This window comes from Portunus trituberculatus, chromosome 25, assembly GCF_017591435.1.
Source record: "Portunus trituberculatus isolate SZX2019 chromosome 25, ASM1759143v1, whole genome shotgun sequence".
NCBI lineage: Eukaryota > Metazoa > Arthropoda > Malacostraca > Decapoda > Portunidae > Portunus > Portunus trituberculatus.
Genome location: NC_059279.1, coordinates 3,185,001 through 3,201,140, shown reverse-complemented (window position 1 = coordinate 3,201,140; position 16,140 = coordinate 3,185,001). Strand labels below are relative to the sequence as shown.

Below are 16,140 nucleotides of genomic sequence, written 5' to 3'. Positions count from 1 at the left end.
TTACCTCGTGTGTGTGTGTGTGTGTGTGTGTGTGTGTGTGTGTGTGTGTGTGTCCACCTCACCTCCTTTAACCTCCTCAGTGTGCCTCGTCCCTTCCCTCCACATGGCAACGTTCACCACCCAACCATGGCCAAATTTGTGAGGTTCATGACTCCTCCATCTGTTCTGTTTTACGTATACGTGGCAGGACCAAACGTAGGACACTGGCTTCCTGTTACTGTCCTCTCTAAACACCACTAGCTTTGTTGTCCGGCAGTAGTCAGGTCAACTATTAATACTGTGTGCTTCCCTGCTGCCCGAACAGAATTAACCTGTAGCTGGACTGTCCCATGAAGCTCTGGCCGTCCTGCTGCTGGTGCCGTGTCGTGTCGTGTTGTGTTGTGTCGTGTCGTGTTGTGTTGTGTCGTGTTGTGTCGTCCCTCGACTGACTCACTCACGACACCAACACTTTTGATCTATTTCTATATCATAATTAATTCTCTTTACTGCATACAAAATTAACTTGGTGTGAAAAGTGTGAGGCAGTGATAGGTAATCAGAGTGTGGCGGTCAGGAAAGTTATTAGTATGTAAACTAATTAGCTAGGCAGATTATTTTCTGGTTGTTTGAATTTTCATGAATCACCTTGAACAAAGAAAAAAAAAAGCACAAACAGAACATAAAAGAGAAGGTTCTTTTTGTGCAAATAGATTGATAATTTCACCAGTATAATTAATGAGCATGGACACAGAGTTATTGCAGCCAGATTGCTCTCAAACAAACATTTTAAACTAAATCAGAAAACATAAGAAATATTGGTAACAAATTATCATGCCGAGAGAATTCTAGTTTGGTGTTCATTTCAGGCCTTATAACACACACACACACACACACACACACACACACACACACACACACACAGGAGAGCCACTAATACTTAACAAACACCAGTACAACATATCACTGCCCTCTGAACATTACAACACCAGCACAACCATTATTAAACCCAATGGGCACCATAACATCCACACACCCGAGAGGGAATCCAACACTCAACATGATAACCAGTATTACAGTACCAGCACCTACATGGCCTTCAAAACAATACACTCACTAGTACAACATTACCAAACCCTGCAGACACAGTAACGTTAACACACCTAAGGAGACTCACTAACACGCACTCCTGGCCACCTTGCAGTAATCCCGTGCGAGGGGAGACGCCCGCCAGCACTTCGCCGGAGCTGCCGCAGGGAAGGACGCTCGGGAGGAGCTTCTTCGACACCTTCTCCCTCGCGTCTCTCCGTCCGGGCTCCACTCTCGCCTTCGCCCACGCTCAGGCCCGCGGCGGTCCCAACAGCAACACACAAGCCCTCGCCCACGCCAGGGTCACCAGCTACGGCTAGACGCCCCGCTCCTGTCGCCTCTGCGTTGTTTAGTCGTCTGGAATGAGTGTTGTGCTGTGTGTTGTGTGTTGTGAGTTTAGTGTGCGGGATGTACTGTTTTTGTTATGGATTTTCAGTGTTTAAGTCTTTGGAGGAATGCAAGAGGAAGAATCCATAATAATATTTGTTTTTCCTTTTGTTTATTTGAATCGTGTAGGTTTCTAGATTCCTCTTTCTCTTTTCTCCTTCTCCTCCTTTTCCTCCTCCTTCTATAGCGTCAGATACGTTGATTGTGATAATACAATGCACGGATGTGTTTATGTGTGTGTGTGTGTGTTCCTCTCTTTTTTTTCGTCAGAGTTTATATATTCGTGTAAATCAAGCACAGTAAAGCTTCCTAATGCTGCAGTTCCTCCTCCCGTGACCAACATACATTTCACCTCTCGAGTTTGGAGGTATTCATGTTACATTAGTAGTTGTGTTCACTCTGGCGGGGAACCTTCCTTCAGAGACTCCCCTTCCCATTTGTCCGCTCCCCTACACTAGCAAAGGGAGGTCAGTGTTTGTTTTAGGAAGGCCATACACACCTACTTCCACCCTGCTGCAGTGTTGTAGCATTAATGTATCAGTAGCGTGTGGGCCACCTTAATAGCAGAGGCACTGGTGAGGCTTGGTGAGGAGCGCGTTTGTTAAAGGTTAGGATTGGTGAGATAGGGTTGGTGAGGGTCAGGCTTCGGGAGTCAAGCTTGGTGAAAGTCAGTGTTGTTGAAAGTCAGTCTGGGAAAAGATAAAATTTTGAGTCTCTTTTTTTCGTGAGTGTCAGTCTTAGCGAGATGAATCAGTCAGTGTTTCAAGAAAGTCATTTTTAGCGCCAGACGAAGAGCTACCTCTGATGTCACCAAGCATCTCTCTCTCTCTCTCTCTCTCTCTCTCTCTCTCTCTCTCTCTCTCTCTCTCTCTCTCTCTCTCTCTCTCATGGCCAATGCTTCACAACTTTAGGACACCAAGATCATCCTTTCCCCAGTGCAGTATCCCCAGTCACAACCATGATGAAGGAAACACTCATTACTACTACACAGAAGATCCTGGGATGAAACACTGCAGCATTTCTTCAGAAGTGACCGTTCCTTGTGCTAAAAAGAACAAAGGCTTACTTAATCTAGCCGACTTAAAAAGCAGAAGGTTTACTGTGTTTATTTTTACCAGTTCCAGCGTCTCGTGTTGTCATGTTGCCGCTGATTTCATGGACTTTTGGTGCTTCCGTGCAGTGATTTAGGGCATAACGAGGAAGGGCAATTCATAGTGTTAAGCTTTAATTTGTCACTCCCGCGCGGGGACAGCTATACAGTACAGTAAGTGCCGCTGTCCGCCACCAGGGCCTGACAGGGACTCTTGCCAACACGCCTTGCACGGTGTTCCAAAATTACCTTTACTTTTTTAGATATGAGATTTACTTATTGTTTTCTTTATTGAGATAGTTTTTATGTACGATATTTCCTCCAGTTTCTCTTCCTGTGTGAGTCATTCTCTTCAGACACCAGAGTTATTACTGCCAGCTGTATCGTAAGTGTTTTTTGGGACAATATGATGTTTTATATTCCGTTTTCTGCTTCTCTTTATCTTTTGTTTTCCTGGACCACACACTAGAGCCAAACTTAAGAGATATACTTTACGATATTCCGTTTTAGTCAAGCTTTCTGCAGCACACTTACGCCGGGCCAGACTCAGTTGTTTGGAGTGTGGGGTGAAACAATGGACTCTCTCGGTGTGGGGTTAGTAGTGCTTGCCTGTCTCTCAGCGCGTAATGAAGTGGAGTGAGAGGAGCAGCGTGAGGGGGAGGTCAGTCACCCGAGTTTGTGCGTCGCGGTTACTCTTTCCCCTTCTGTTTGTTGGCGTGCCTCATTGATTTATCACGCCGCTTCTCCTAACAAGACACCGCTGTCAAAACATCAATTATTTCCATCAGTTTTTTTTTTTTTTTTCTCCCGTTGCTGAGTTCCTTCCTGCGATGTTTGGTGCTAAAATCTTAATGTTTGTTGACTCGCTTCTTTGAGACACAATAGCGTTGCACTGATAAGAGAAAATGCTAGCAAAATATTTATCATTTCCCTCAATATCATACTCGTTTTATTCATTCTTTGCTTAATCCTCATTTCTCTTTCTGAATTCTAATATTTGTTGATACAGTTCTTTGGGATACAATGGCGCCTTAATGTAACAAAGGTCTTCAAAATATAAGTAATTTGCTTCAACACTTCCAATTTTCGTTCCGAGCCAAACTGTTTGCTATAGTAAATATCTACTGCAACATTTTTATTCTTTTTTTTTTTTTTTTTTTTTGGGATATACGAAAACTCGATGATGATTTCACGTCAGCTAATTATTTCCATTTCATTTCAAGCTTAACTTTATTGTGGTAATGTGAAATTTGAAAACCGTTCTGTGGATATTTGAGTCGTTAATTGGTGGGCACAGGTAGGCACTAATTGGTGATGCGGCACGTGAGGCACAGAGGAATTGATTGGTCGACTGGTTAATAAAAATGTGGTTTTACGTACGTCAATTTCATAGCGGTATACTGAAACGCTTTTGGCCGCACCTACTTTCAAAAGCCTCTATAAAGTTGAAGCTACACGAGTTTTACGAGTGCTTTTTTTTCCAATTCTAGTGACAGATTAACAAGAGTTCTACATCATCAACAGGAAAAAACACTCTTGAGAAGCCGGCTAATCATCTCTGTGGCCTTTGTAAGCAGTGGTGGGAGCAAAACCTTACAGAATACCGGCTATAGATGAGATAGTGAGGCAAGCACGCGCAATATTACACCACAACAAACAGCGACTAAACGTTTACCTTCCTCCATCTAGTGTGTGCGTCAGTGGGTCACCTTATTGCTGTGTTTTGTGGCGAGAAGGGATGATACCGAAATAGCACTAGCGCTTTCATTTGCGGTTTAGGTTAGGTTAGGTTAGGTTAGATTAGATAAGGTGTCGATTAATTCAGTGCGTTGGTTTCACTGCTGACCCCTTGCTTGTGTAGACTTGAGTTATATTTTGTCGTGAAATTAAGCTAAAGTGTTTTGAGGTTGGAAGGCTAAAGTTATTTCTATAATAGCCAAGTCCCTCAATAATCAGAAAGATATGCAGTCCTGATATTACTTCTTTAAGCATTCTGTCTCAATGTAATACTGCCAGAGATGTGAAATACTGAGTGTCTCGTGGTGTAAGTAGTCGACGCTATTTATCGCCACTACTGTTACTTTAGTCAGTCGTTAATACAGGAAACTGAGTGATATTTTACTTATAAGCTCCAGGATAACCAGAGAAGCGTTCCTATCGACAACAGCCTTCAGTGAGTGAAACAAAAAGGTGCATTTTTCACATCATATCGATTACCAGAACTTCATTATTCTTCACCCTTTAATAAAAATCTGTCAATCTACAAACCCCGACCAGAAAAACAATGTAATTTTTAATGTAGGCGACAATACCCTGCAGCGTGTACTTGTATATACATAGACTATAGTAAAGGAGGTGGAAAGAACAGGTGGCGCTGGTTCCCACGTTGTAGTCTGCCCTCCTACCTGTGTTCAGTCTTCCCTTTGCCGTGGGAATGCAGGTTCACTTGTGTGGTGTCCCTCCTCTTCAGTAAAGCCGTGTGTATATGTATGTAATAGGATATATAGATAGACCTTAAGTTATTGTCTACTACCATAACATTTTGCTCCTGTATTATGAAAAAATTGTTAGATATACTGACTACTCTAAGGTTAGTTGTAAGAAATCCTAATCTTGCTTGTGCCATTAAAGGTGGAGTGTGTGCAGATAAAAATCGTGAAATTAATGTGCTTCGAAGACTTTTTTAGGTTAGTTAGTGTTTTTCTAGTTGATCCACCTGCAACAAGACCCAAAGGTAAGGTACACGGAGGGATGATGTACATTTTATGAAATAGAAATAATGATGATTTGTTCTGGATTGATTCACAACCCTGTCACCCTAACACTGCGTCCACAGGGAGAAACTTGGCTCTCTCTCAGCACAGGATGTATTCTAAGACGCTATCGTTTCAAGTAAGGCCTTGCCCCTAGTGAGAAAGAGACCGCAAAACATCTCTCTCTCTCTCTCTCTCTCTCTCTCTCTCTCTCTCTCTCTCTCTCTCTCTCTCTCTCTCTCTCTCTCTCTCTCTCTCTCTAATGTGCTTATGTTCACTTAAGTCCTTCCTGAATTCAAGTTCCCATACTTGTTTTCCTGCGCAGTATCGCCTCAGCTCGCCTGCGCAGTTCAGTTGTTTCTGAGGAGCGTGAGAGTAAGGGAGCGTCAGTGTCTCTTCTTTTGTCTGACATTCACTGTCTTCACTACAGTTAGATAACTACTGTGCAGGATGAACGTCATTATAAGACTGACAGGAGCTGTGATGCCTGGCTGGGGAGTCCTTCTGATTAAGGTGAGTTATGTGTGTGTGTGTGTGTGTGTGTATGGAGTCACCGGGATGGGACTTGGGACTCGGTGCGTCATGGGATGGCGCTTCGCGGGATTCGCTTTCTCGTTGTTTCTGCGTGCAAGAGATTTCTTTACGCACGGTTTTGACTCATAAGTGTGTGACACTCATGTCAGTGTGCTTGGTTCACATTTTTAATCTTCTGTGAATAAATAAGGAATGGTGTATCGCAAGAGAGGCGGGCGGGTGCTCCACGGAGGCCGGAGCAAGGCACGCCGCAGGCTGTGCTGCAGAGTGAAGGATGGCGACCGAGACGAGACTCAGAACAGCGTCCAAGCTCTGCACTCAGGCTACGGCGAGGTGTTGCTCTTCCCTGTGCCTCAAGCAGTGGAGTGCGGCGTCCCCTCCTTGAAGAGCTGGGTCACTGTTCCTCTCAGTAACCATAATTCTCTGCCCGCCCGCATCAACGGCCACTTGTGTGACATGTACGTGGACTGCGGCACCACATCCGCCATGATAGCACACCGCGTGGCTGACAAGCTGGGCCTGCTGGAAAAAGTGTCCTTCGTGAAGAGCTACGAGCTGCAGTTGTGGACCACCAAAGTGCGCCACACCCTCAAGGTGGTGGAGAACGTGGAGGTGCACCTGGCTGGCGGCGTGGCTCTGCGGTGCACTTTTTTAGTGCTACCACAGAACATGGTGTCCACCCTGCCAGGAATCCTTCTCGATAACGCCACGCTGCGCCAGGCTGGGGCTGTGCAGGAATTCAGTGATACAGCGTGCACGTTGCACTTCCCCAGCAGGAAGCCTAAGTGGGCGCCCAAGAAGGGAGGCGACTCCCAGTATGTGATGGACGTGAATTTTCGGCGCACCTCGCTGCGCAGCAAGAAGATGAGCGTACACGTGGACACTGGCGCCACTTCCTTCTACGTCTCGCCGCGGTGCCTGCACACACAGCTGTGCCTGCCGCGGGTTCCTCGCTGCGTGACGGTCGTGCTGGCCGAGGGTGTGGCGGTGACCAGCAGCTTCGTGCGCGTGGCTGGCACCGACACCTTTGACTTTGTTCTCGGGAAGGAGATGTTGTCGCGGTACAGGTGCGTCCTGGACTTTGCCTCTAGTTATCTCTACTTCCATGTCAAGGAGAGAGTGTTTCGCCTCAAGCTGCGGAAGAGTCGCACAGTGTGACTCCTTTGTCTTTTGATTTCTCTGCATTCGTCTGTCCATATTTAGTTATCTTACAAGGTGCGGCATTTTGCCATCAGATGCATGATTCTGTGTAGGAAAGAGCAAAATGTAACCGATTTATCCATGTGATCAGTAACGAATGATTTTCATATTTCTCACCAAAATGTACTGCTAGTTCAATGTATTGGTGGGCTGCGCTCCGCTGGGAGTCAGCCGGTCTGTGGGTGACAAATGGCGGCGCAGAGCAAGGGGCGGCCAAGACTGACAGACTGGCGAGTGTCTGGCTCGTTCCGCTCGAGCGAGATGATCCCTGTGTGTCAGGAAGGCTGGGCGGTGCGTGACGAGGAGACGAGGCTGAAACTGAGGGAAGAGAGGTTAGTGTGCGGAAGTGTTTGGTTTGTGGCGCTTTTTCGACTTTTTCTAATATTCTTTTTACAAGTCTGGTATAAAAAAAATGGACGTACAATAAACGCTTCATTTCGCAATTCTCTCTCTCTCTCTCTCTCTCTCTCTCTCTCTCTCTCTCTCTCTCTCTCTCTCTCTCTCTCTCTCTCTCTCTCTCTAACACCACATTACTTATCAGCACTATAAGTCTGCTAATAGCTAGATCGTTATAGCGCAGTAAACTTCCACTATACTCTTCATATTCTTCAACAGCAGGCAAGAATTCTCGTGGTAAGTAAATAAAAGATAAAGAGAAAATAGAGAAAAAAATTCTTGCCAGCCTGTACCGTAATTCTTTATTTTTTCTCATCGATTTTCTCTCCTTGGGCAAACACAAAGGCAGCGTCAGTGGGCCCCTCGCCTTGCTTTGTATAACTGAGGGCGAGGCGGCCCTTCCCTCCCCACCTGACGCGCCTCGCCCCTCCTGACATCTTAATGGTGTTCAAACTAATAATTACGACGCTAACGACCACCTCCCTCGAGATGTTAATTAAACAGACACTATTTTACGTGCTCTGCGTCTGCCTACGATGAGCTCCGTGTGAAATTGTAAGATGACGGCCTCTCCTCTTAATAAGTGAGTTGTACCTTCAGTCAATAGAGATATTCCATTTTCTTTTAGCTAACGAAAGCTGTTCATTAATTAGACTCAATTGTTTCGTAAGGAGTTAAAGAAAAAAAGAGAATATTGGTTGTGTTTACCTAATATTAATGTATTTTCTGTCTTCATAAAAGGTTAATCTTACTTTTTTTTCATAGGGGATACAGTTTTAGAAAGCGTGTACTCAAGTTGTACTCACGTAATATGTAAGTGAAATAGAACAAGTATTAGTGACTTGCTCTCTGCTTTCATAACAGACTCAATTTTGTCATAAGATACGATGTACAAAGGTGTATATATAATTTGTGTTTACGAAATATTAACCACTTCAATACCGACACACATTTTTACCTTGAGCTTTGTGTACGACTAGATCATTTTATTGACACTACTATTGTGGGTCTATGGAGGACAGAAGATTAATGTCCAGAGTAGTTACTATTTTAATCTCCCACATGAGTTTCGGAAGCTGTATAAAATCATCAAATAGTAAACATAATGAATATGGAAAAGCGTCATAGTACTTGAGGGATTAAATGTCTATGGAGCTTAAAAAATTAATGGCCACAGTCTTCACTATTCTAATCTCCCACATGAGTTTCTGAAGCTATATAAAATCACCAAATAGTAAGCAGAATGAATATGGGAAAGCGTCATGGTACTGAAGGGGTTAAATGTGAACAAACATGAATGATTAACTGCCTTTATAGCGGATATCGGGAGAGAAACTTGAGTAACACGAGATTATAAGATATAGGTTTCCGCTGAAGGCACTAAAAGAGACGAGGCTGCCAGGCGGGACGAGGCACCACGAAATCGACTGGTAAGGCTGAGGTCTGGCCAGCTGTCACCGCTCTGGATCCCACGCGACTGCCTGTTTTTCAACCATAAAATGCGATGCCTGATATAGCGCATTAACGTCATCACAGCTTGTCATGCATCGTGTTATCCCTTTGTCCAAATTTAACCTCATTAGTGTGTTGAGCCGTATTGCAAAACAACCCAAGAAGCGGCAACAGGAGCGAGGGGAGGCCAGGGTATAAATAGGAGGGCAGAGCGACGGACGGCCACACTCCTTCCCGGGCCGTAGTGAGGACAGGAGGTGAATGGGTGGCGCTGTGTTGTGGCTTACTGTCCACCTAACCATGTGCTATGTTCCGAGTCGATACCGCATGTTAAAGTGAATAATTTAACGATATTTACCACAAAACTTGCCGAAAACACTCGAAATATCAGTGCAGCGACCCGAGACACCAAAAAGTTGCAATACTCACGGAAAAAAAATATCTTGCAAGGTAGAAACAATTGCTGAATGTGTAGGATTGAAAGAAGCACCTGTAGATTCCGTTTTCTTCCTACCTGTCGGGGTGGTGCTGCGTGTTTACCTGTGTGTGTTACCTGTGTGAGTGTTACCTGTGCTGTGACGTGTGCTGGTGTGCTGTGTCGCGTCCATATGTGTTTTACCGTGATGCTGTGACGTCCTGGGCTGTTTCTCCCTCCTTCACGCTCCTGTAGAAGGCGGTGCTGTAGGGAAGCCTGTGGGAGGAGTGACGTTAATTGGTTTTCATTATTGGAGCTGCAAAATTGTGTTAATGTGTCGCTTGTGTCTCTCTTGGGGCGTCACTGTGCTGTTTTTATTTTGCCTTTTTTTTATTTCTCTTTTTTTTGTGGTGTTTTGGTGTTCAGGGAAATGTGTGGTTGTTTCGTTGTTAGGTACATGGAAAATTACTCTCTCTCTCTCTCTCTCTCTCTCTCTCTCTCTCTCTCTCTCTCTCTCTCTCTCTCTCTCTCTCTCTCTCTCTCTCTCTCTCTCTCTGGATTGTATATTGCCTGCACGTTCATTTGATTTGAGTGTGTGTGTGTGTCTGTGTGTGCGTGTGTGTGTGTTTGTGTGTGTGTGTGTCTGGCTGTCTGTCTGTTTCTGTCTATCTCTCTGTCTTTCTCTTTTGCTTATGATTTATTTACTTATTTTCTTATTTCTTTATTGAGTTCCTCTTGAAAATAAAAGAGACAAAAATAAACCCCAAAAATAAACTACAGCTTTAGAGGAATAAAGTGAAAACAGCTCCACCCTCCTAGTCAGTCAGATCTGCGTACAAAACTCCGCGACAAACTGCCCGACACTTGCATACACATGGCTAATTCAAAGCTCTCCTCTCCTGTCTTGCGGGGAGGAAAAATATACGTGTAAAGTTTGTCCTCGTGGAATGGTTTACTGATTTTGTTTTATATATTTTCTGTCTTCTTCTTGTCTTCTTTTTCTATATTCTGTTTTTTTTCTCTTATTTTTTTGTTGTTGTTTTGACAATATATATGTTTAAGTTAAGTTTGTTTGTTTTAGAGTGGTTTACTGATTTCTTTCATATTTTCTTTCTTTTTCTTGTCTTCTTTCATATTTTGTTTCTATTTTTCTTGTTTTTTTTTTATTTTCTGTTGATTTTTTGTTGATTTGAGAAAATATATGTTTAATTTAAGTTTGTTTTTTTTTAGATTGGTTTACTGTTTTCTTTCATATTTTCTCTCTTTTCTTGTCTTCTTTCATATATTTTTTTCTATTTTTCTTATCTTTTTTTTATTTTCTGTTGTTTTGAGAAAATATATACGTAAATTAATTTTGTTTTTTTTTAGAGTTGTTTACTGATTTCGTTTTTATTTTCTCTTTTTCTTGTCTTCTTTCACATATTTTCTTTTCTTGTCTTTTTTCTCTCTTCTTGTCTTCTTCTTTTTTCTGTTATCTTTTGTTGATTTTAGACAATACACGTGTAAATTGAGTTTGTTTTTATAGAGCGGTTTATTTATTTATTTTGTATTTTCTCTCTTTTTCTTTTCTCTTTTTCTACTTTCTGTTTTCTGTTTCTTCTTTTCGGTTTTCTTTTTATTGAATTAAGAAAGTATACGTGTAAATTTTTTTCCTGTAGAGTGCTTTATTAATCTCTTTTATATTTTCTCTCTTTTCTCGTCTTTTTCCTATATTCTCTTATTTATTTTTGGGTGGGAAAAGATGTGTTTGTTGAATTTCCTCCATGCATCAGTCCAAAACACCACTGCTAGCATTACTAACACAGCAGCACCACAGCAAAGTATCACAGCATTGCCTCAGCCTCACTCCAGCGCCTTACCAAAACACGTCACAGTGTAAATTTTGAGGACTTTCTTCTTGAGTGGCGACTTCAGTGTGTCTTTAGATTTTTTTTTTCCTGAAGCCAGAGACACTGCGGCATAAAAAAAAGGGAAAAGAAAAGGACAGGTACCACAACAGTGACATTGGGAAATCAACACCATATCTTAACCGCTTCAGTATTAGGACGCATTTTTTTCCATGAGATTTGTGTACGATTAGACTATTTTATTGACATTAGGAAGGGTTTTGGATGTCAGAAGATTAATGGCCACAGTCTTCATTATCCTAATCCCACACATGAGTTTCTGAAGCTGTATAAAATCACCAGATAGTAAGCAGAATGAATATGGAAACGCGTCCTGGTACTGAGGTTAATACAGTCACTAAAACCTTAGAAACACGCTTAAAACACGTCTGATTTCAACTACATCTGTTTTTAAAGGGCACCGAAATTATTAGCCGGGTTTTGCACCACGAGAACAGAACAGCGTTGAAACTACCCAAACACCACTGAATTAGTATCCTAAACATTCTATTACATCACCACTACAATAACACCACACCACAACCAAGTGCACATATTTACGAGTACAGAATTCCTTTCAAACTACCCAAACACCACAAAATATCCACAACATTCCATTACACCACCGCCACATCAACTCATCCACATATCCACAGGTCCCATAAATTTCTAGCTTCCCTGATGTGGATTTTGCGGTAATACAAAACTCCTCCACCACCACCACCACCACCACACCACCACCACCACCACCACCACTACCGCCATCATCGCCTCCTCACCTCGCCCTCTCAGCTCAAAAATTCTTCGTCTGCTTCTCTGAGGTAAGTTTTTTTTTTTTTTTTTTGTCATAAATTCTATATTCGCACGTTTTGAGAGATTAAGTTCAAGGGACGCTGAATTTCACTCCTCAAGGGATGCAGGTGTGTGTGTGTGTGTGTGTGTGTGTGTGTGTGTGTGTGTGTGTGTGTGTCAGGTTCTGGTTTCTATATATTGGAGTGTTTGAGTTTTTCTTTCTCTCATTTTTCTTTATTTCCCTTTCATCTTTTTTTTCTGCCTTTTCTACGTTTTCTTTTCATTTTGCTTCAGTTTCTCTATTAGTCTTTTTTCTTACTTGACTTTTCGTTTCTCGTTTGCAGTTTTTGTCATATTTTTCATCCAATTTCGTTCTGTTTTGTTCTGATTAAAAGTGATTATTTTACAAGCTCACTTCACAATTATTCACTTATTTCAACTATTTTTTTTTTCTGAATTGCACTAATGTTTAATTTCCGTTTAGTCATGATCAGTAATTGAAAAAAAAAGTTGCTTATTCATTTTGTTTCGTGTTTCTACTTTTTAATGTTTTTTTTATTTTAATCTATTTCCGCAATTTTCCCAGATTTTCACCAGCTCATCTATATTATCTTTTCCCTCTCCTTAAATTCTACTTCTTTCCCTCTTCCTTCTCATCTTATCTTTCCCTTCTCATTTTCTCTTCCATTCTCGTTTTTCCTCTTCCCATCTTCTTCCTCTCTTTTTTCTTTCTTCCTTCTTTGCTTCCTCTCTTCCTTACTTCTTCTTCCCCCTTTTCCTTCTTATCTTCCTCTCTTCTATTTTCCTTTTTCCTCTTCCTTCTTCCTTCCTCTCCTTTTCCTTTCTTCCCTCTTTGCTTCCTCTCTTCCTTCCTCCTTCTTTGCCCTTTCCCTGTTCTCGTCTCCTCTTCTTCTATTCTCGTTTTTCCTCTTTCCCTCTTACTTCCTCTCTTTCTTTCCTTTCTTCTCTCTTAGCTTCATGTCCTCCTTCCCTCTTCTTCGCCCTTTCCTTCCTCTCATCTCCTCCTCTTCCATTCTCCTATTTTTCCTTTTCCCTTCTGTCTTCTCCTCAAAATACCACAAATTTATAAAAAGTAACTAAATATACACAAGTTATAAATTAGCTTTTGTTTCTTAATTACCTTTTATTTTTTTTCTACACTTTTTTTTAATTCGTGAGTCGTTCCGTGTCCTTCATCACCATTACTTGCTTATCACACGAAGCCATTCATTAATCACGAGGCGAGTGCACCATTCTCACCACACAGACAGTCTTCTTCTTTCTTGAAAATGACACTAGAATCTTAAAGCCAGTCTCTCTTATCTCTCTGTGCGACGTGAAACTTAAGTAAGAGAATAAGTAATAGTAATAAGATGTCATTGTTATCTTTTATCTCATTTTTGTCCATGTTTCCCTCGTTTTCTTTCTAACTTCCTAAACTCTTCAATATTAAAAAGTGCTTGAAAATATACTCGTTATGTTTTGTTTTTTTATGTAGGAGGGAAACCAGTCAAGCACAACAAAGTATAAAAACAAAAGGCCCACTTGAAATGCTGGTTCCCTTAACCCCTTGAGTACCATGACACGTTTTTGTATTCATTCTGCTTAGTTTTTGGTGATTTCATACAGCTTTAGAAACATATATGGGAATTAGAAGAGTGAAGACTGTGGCCATTTATCTTCTGACCTCCATAGACCCTTGCTAATTTAAATAAAATCGTTTAATCATACTCAAATATCAAGGTAAAAAATGCGTCCTAGAGTAAAGGGTTAAAGAATAATAAAGAACTAGCCAAAATTAAAGAACAAATGTCTTGAATCCTCCCTCTTAAAAGAAGTCACGGTATCTACTTTCCATTTTCTATCCATGTACCACTCGTTTTCTTTCTCACTCCCTAAACTCGACAATATCAAAAAGATCTTGAGAGTACCGTCTTATTTCCCTTTCCTAATGCAGTGATGATTTTTCCTCCCGCTGCTAATTTGAAGAATACGACTTTTTTCTCCATAATCTCCCGCGAGAGCTGTGGCCACGAAAGTCCATTAGTTATTTCCTATGATAAATTTACTTGTCAGCGGCGCAGTGAGGACGAGAATGCCAGAACTGTAATAAGTAACCAGGATTATTGTACTTCTGAATTACTAAGAAATTATATACATTTTCTTGTAGTTATGAAATAAATTTATCTCTTTTTATTGGTCTGTCTGTCTGTCTACCTGTCTGTCTGCCTGTCTGCCTGTCTTTCTCTGTGTGTGTGTGTGTGTGTGTGTGTGTGTGTGTGTGTGTGTGTGTGTGTGTGTGTGTGTGTGTCTTTGTCTATCTATCTCTGTGTCTCTGTTTATGTCTCTCTCTCTCTCTCTCTCTCTCTCTCTCTCTCTCTCTCTCTCTCTCTCTCTCTCTCTCTCTCTCTCTCTCTCTCTCTCTCTCTCTCTCTCTCTCTCTCTCTCTCTCTCTCTCTCTCTCTCTCTCTCTCTCTCTCTCTCACCTCTAAACACACCTACATGTAACCATAATTCCACAAAGAGCAAAGCAAGAACTCACTTAGTATGTCACATCCGACCTTATCTTTCAACTCTACCTTCACTTCCCTTCAAGTAACTTCCCCCATCAAGAAAGACGAGAGGTGAGACATTATCATAGTAATTTCTCTCCCGCTCCTTCAACTTTGCGGGGTAAAAAATGTGAGGGAAGGGAATCTTTTCGGCTCCCAAATCATCATCGTTATTTGGAAGGTTTCAGCGAGTGAGTCTTGTGGGGGTAAAACTCGTCTATTTTGTCCTCCTTATGTCTGTCTGTCTGTCTCTGTACCTTTGTGTCTTTTGTTAGTATTATATGAATCGTGATTGTGTTTTTAATTTGTTTTACTGAAGGGTGAGTGCTTAAAATGAAGTGTGTGTTAGTTTAGCGTTTATAAACCTAGTGTATTTTATCCTCTCTTCGTCTCCATCTCGTGAGTTTATTGTTTATTACTATCCATTAAAATCGTGCAGTGTGAAAAAGTGTATATCTCTCTCTCTCTCTCTCTCTCTCTCTCTCTCTCTCTCTCTCTCTCTCTCTCTCTCTCTCTCTCTCTCTCTCTCTCTCTCTCTCTCTCTCTCTCTCTCTCTCTCTCTCTCTTGCTCTGTTTTATGTCTTGTATTTGCGTTGTTAACAAGAGATGCGCATATCTTGAGTAAATTAGTAATAGTATCTAGTTTATATTTTTCTCTATTTCTCTTTCACTCTGTTTTTCTCTGTTGTTTCTAGTCCCTGTGTTATTTTAGTACCTTCGTTGCTATATGTGTGTGTGTGTGTGTGTGTGTGTGTGTGTGTGTGTGTGTGTGTGTGTGTGTGTGTGTGTGTGTGTGTGTGTGTGTGTGTGTATGAATGAGTAAGAGTAAGAGTATCTGTGTTTATGTGTGTTTTTCCGGCTTTATATCCTTAGTCATACTCTTTCTTCCCTTCACCACCACCCTCCTTCCTGCTCTCTCTCTCTCTCTCTCTCTCTCTCTCTCTCTCTCTCTCTCTCTCTCTCTCTCTCTCTCTCTCTCTCTCTCTCTCTCTCTCTCTAGTAGCATCAGTAGTAGTAATAATAGTAATTTGAAACTTTTAATAAGTATTCTCTCTCTCTCTCTCTCTCTCTCTCTCTCTCTCTCTCTCTCTCTCTCTCTCTCTCTCTCTCTCTCTCTCTCTCTCTCTCTCTCTCTCTCTCTCTCTCCCTTCCTCGCCTTCTCACCTCTTCTCCCCTCTTCTCTCTTCCCTCACTCTCCCTCTCTCCCTCTAAGGATAAACTATCTCAAACTTAGCCACCCAGGAATAGCCTCGGGTCGGAACTGAAAGAGCAAAATCCAGCTTAACTTATTTTTTCTTTCCTTCTCGGGCGTGTTAGACTCTCGTTGTCCTCGAGTTTGGGCGCACCGGAGGGAGGGAAGGAAGGGTATTACTGGTACTTGTGAGGATCAAGCTGTACTGGTGAGACGGATCCTATTTTGTACTGTAAAGGGTTTTGTATCGTAGGATTATTAAGATGTTATTTTTTTTTTTCTTGTTTTTCTTTTTTCTTGTATTCTTTTTTTTTTTTTTGGCTATTTTTGTATTAGAATGTATTGTTTTTTTTTTTTTTTTTTGTTGTTGTTGTTGTTGTTGTTTTGTGTGTGTGGTGTGTTTTGGGGTGTATTTTTTTTCTATTT

General features: G+C 41.7%; 2 protein-coding genes across 4 annotated transcripts in view; both read left to right on the top strand.

The window, feature by feature from the left end:
• Nucleotides 1-5,330, top strand: part of LOC123508559 (fibrillin-1-like) — a 37,431-nt gene extending 32,101 nt beyond the window's left edge. Inside the window, 1 exon segment of the mRNA XM_045262315.1 lies at nucleotides 1,181-5,330. Within this exon segment, the coding sequence (XP_045118250.1) occupies nucleotides 1,181-1,385 (205 nt within the window). The 3' untranslated portion in view covers nucleotides 1,386-5,330.
• Nucleotides 5,331-5,653: 323 nt separating this feature from the next.
• Nucleotides 5,654-16,140, top strand: part of LOC123508893 (secretin receptor-like) — a 69,589-nt gene continuing 59,102 nt past the window's right edge. For 2 of the 3 annotated variants that reach the window (XM_045262898.1, XM_045262896.1), the window contains exons 1-2: nucleotides 5,654-5,808; nucleotides 11,835-11,999. The gene's annotated coding sequence lies outside the window, so the exon portion shown is untranslated. The remainder of the gene's footprint in view (nucleotides 5,809-11,834; nucleotides 12,000-16,140) is intronic. The other variant, XM_045262897.1, reaches the window with a different exon arrangement.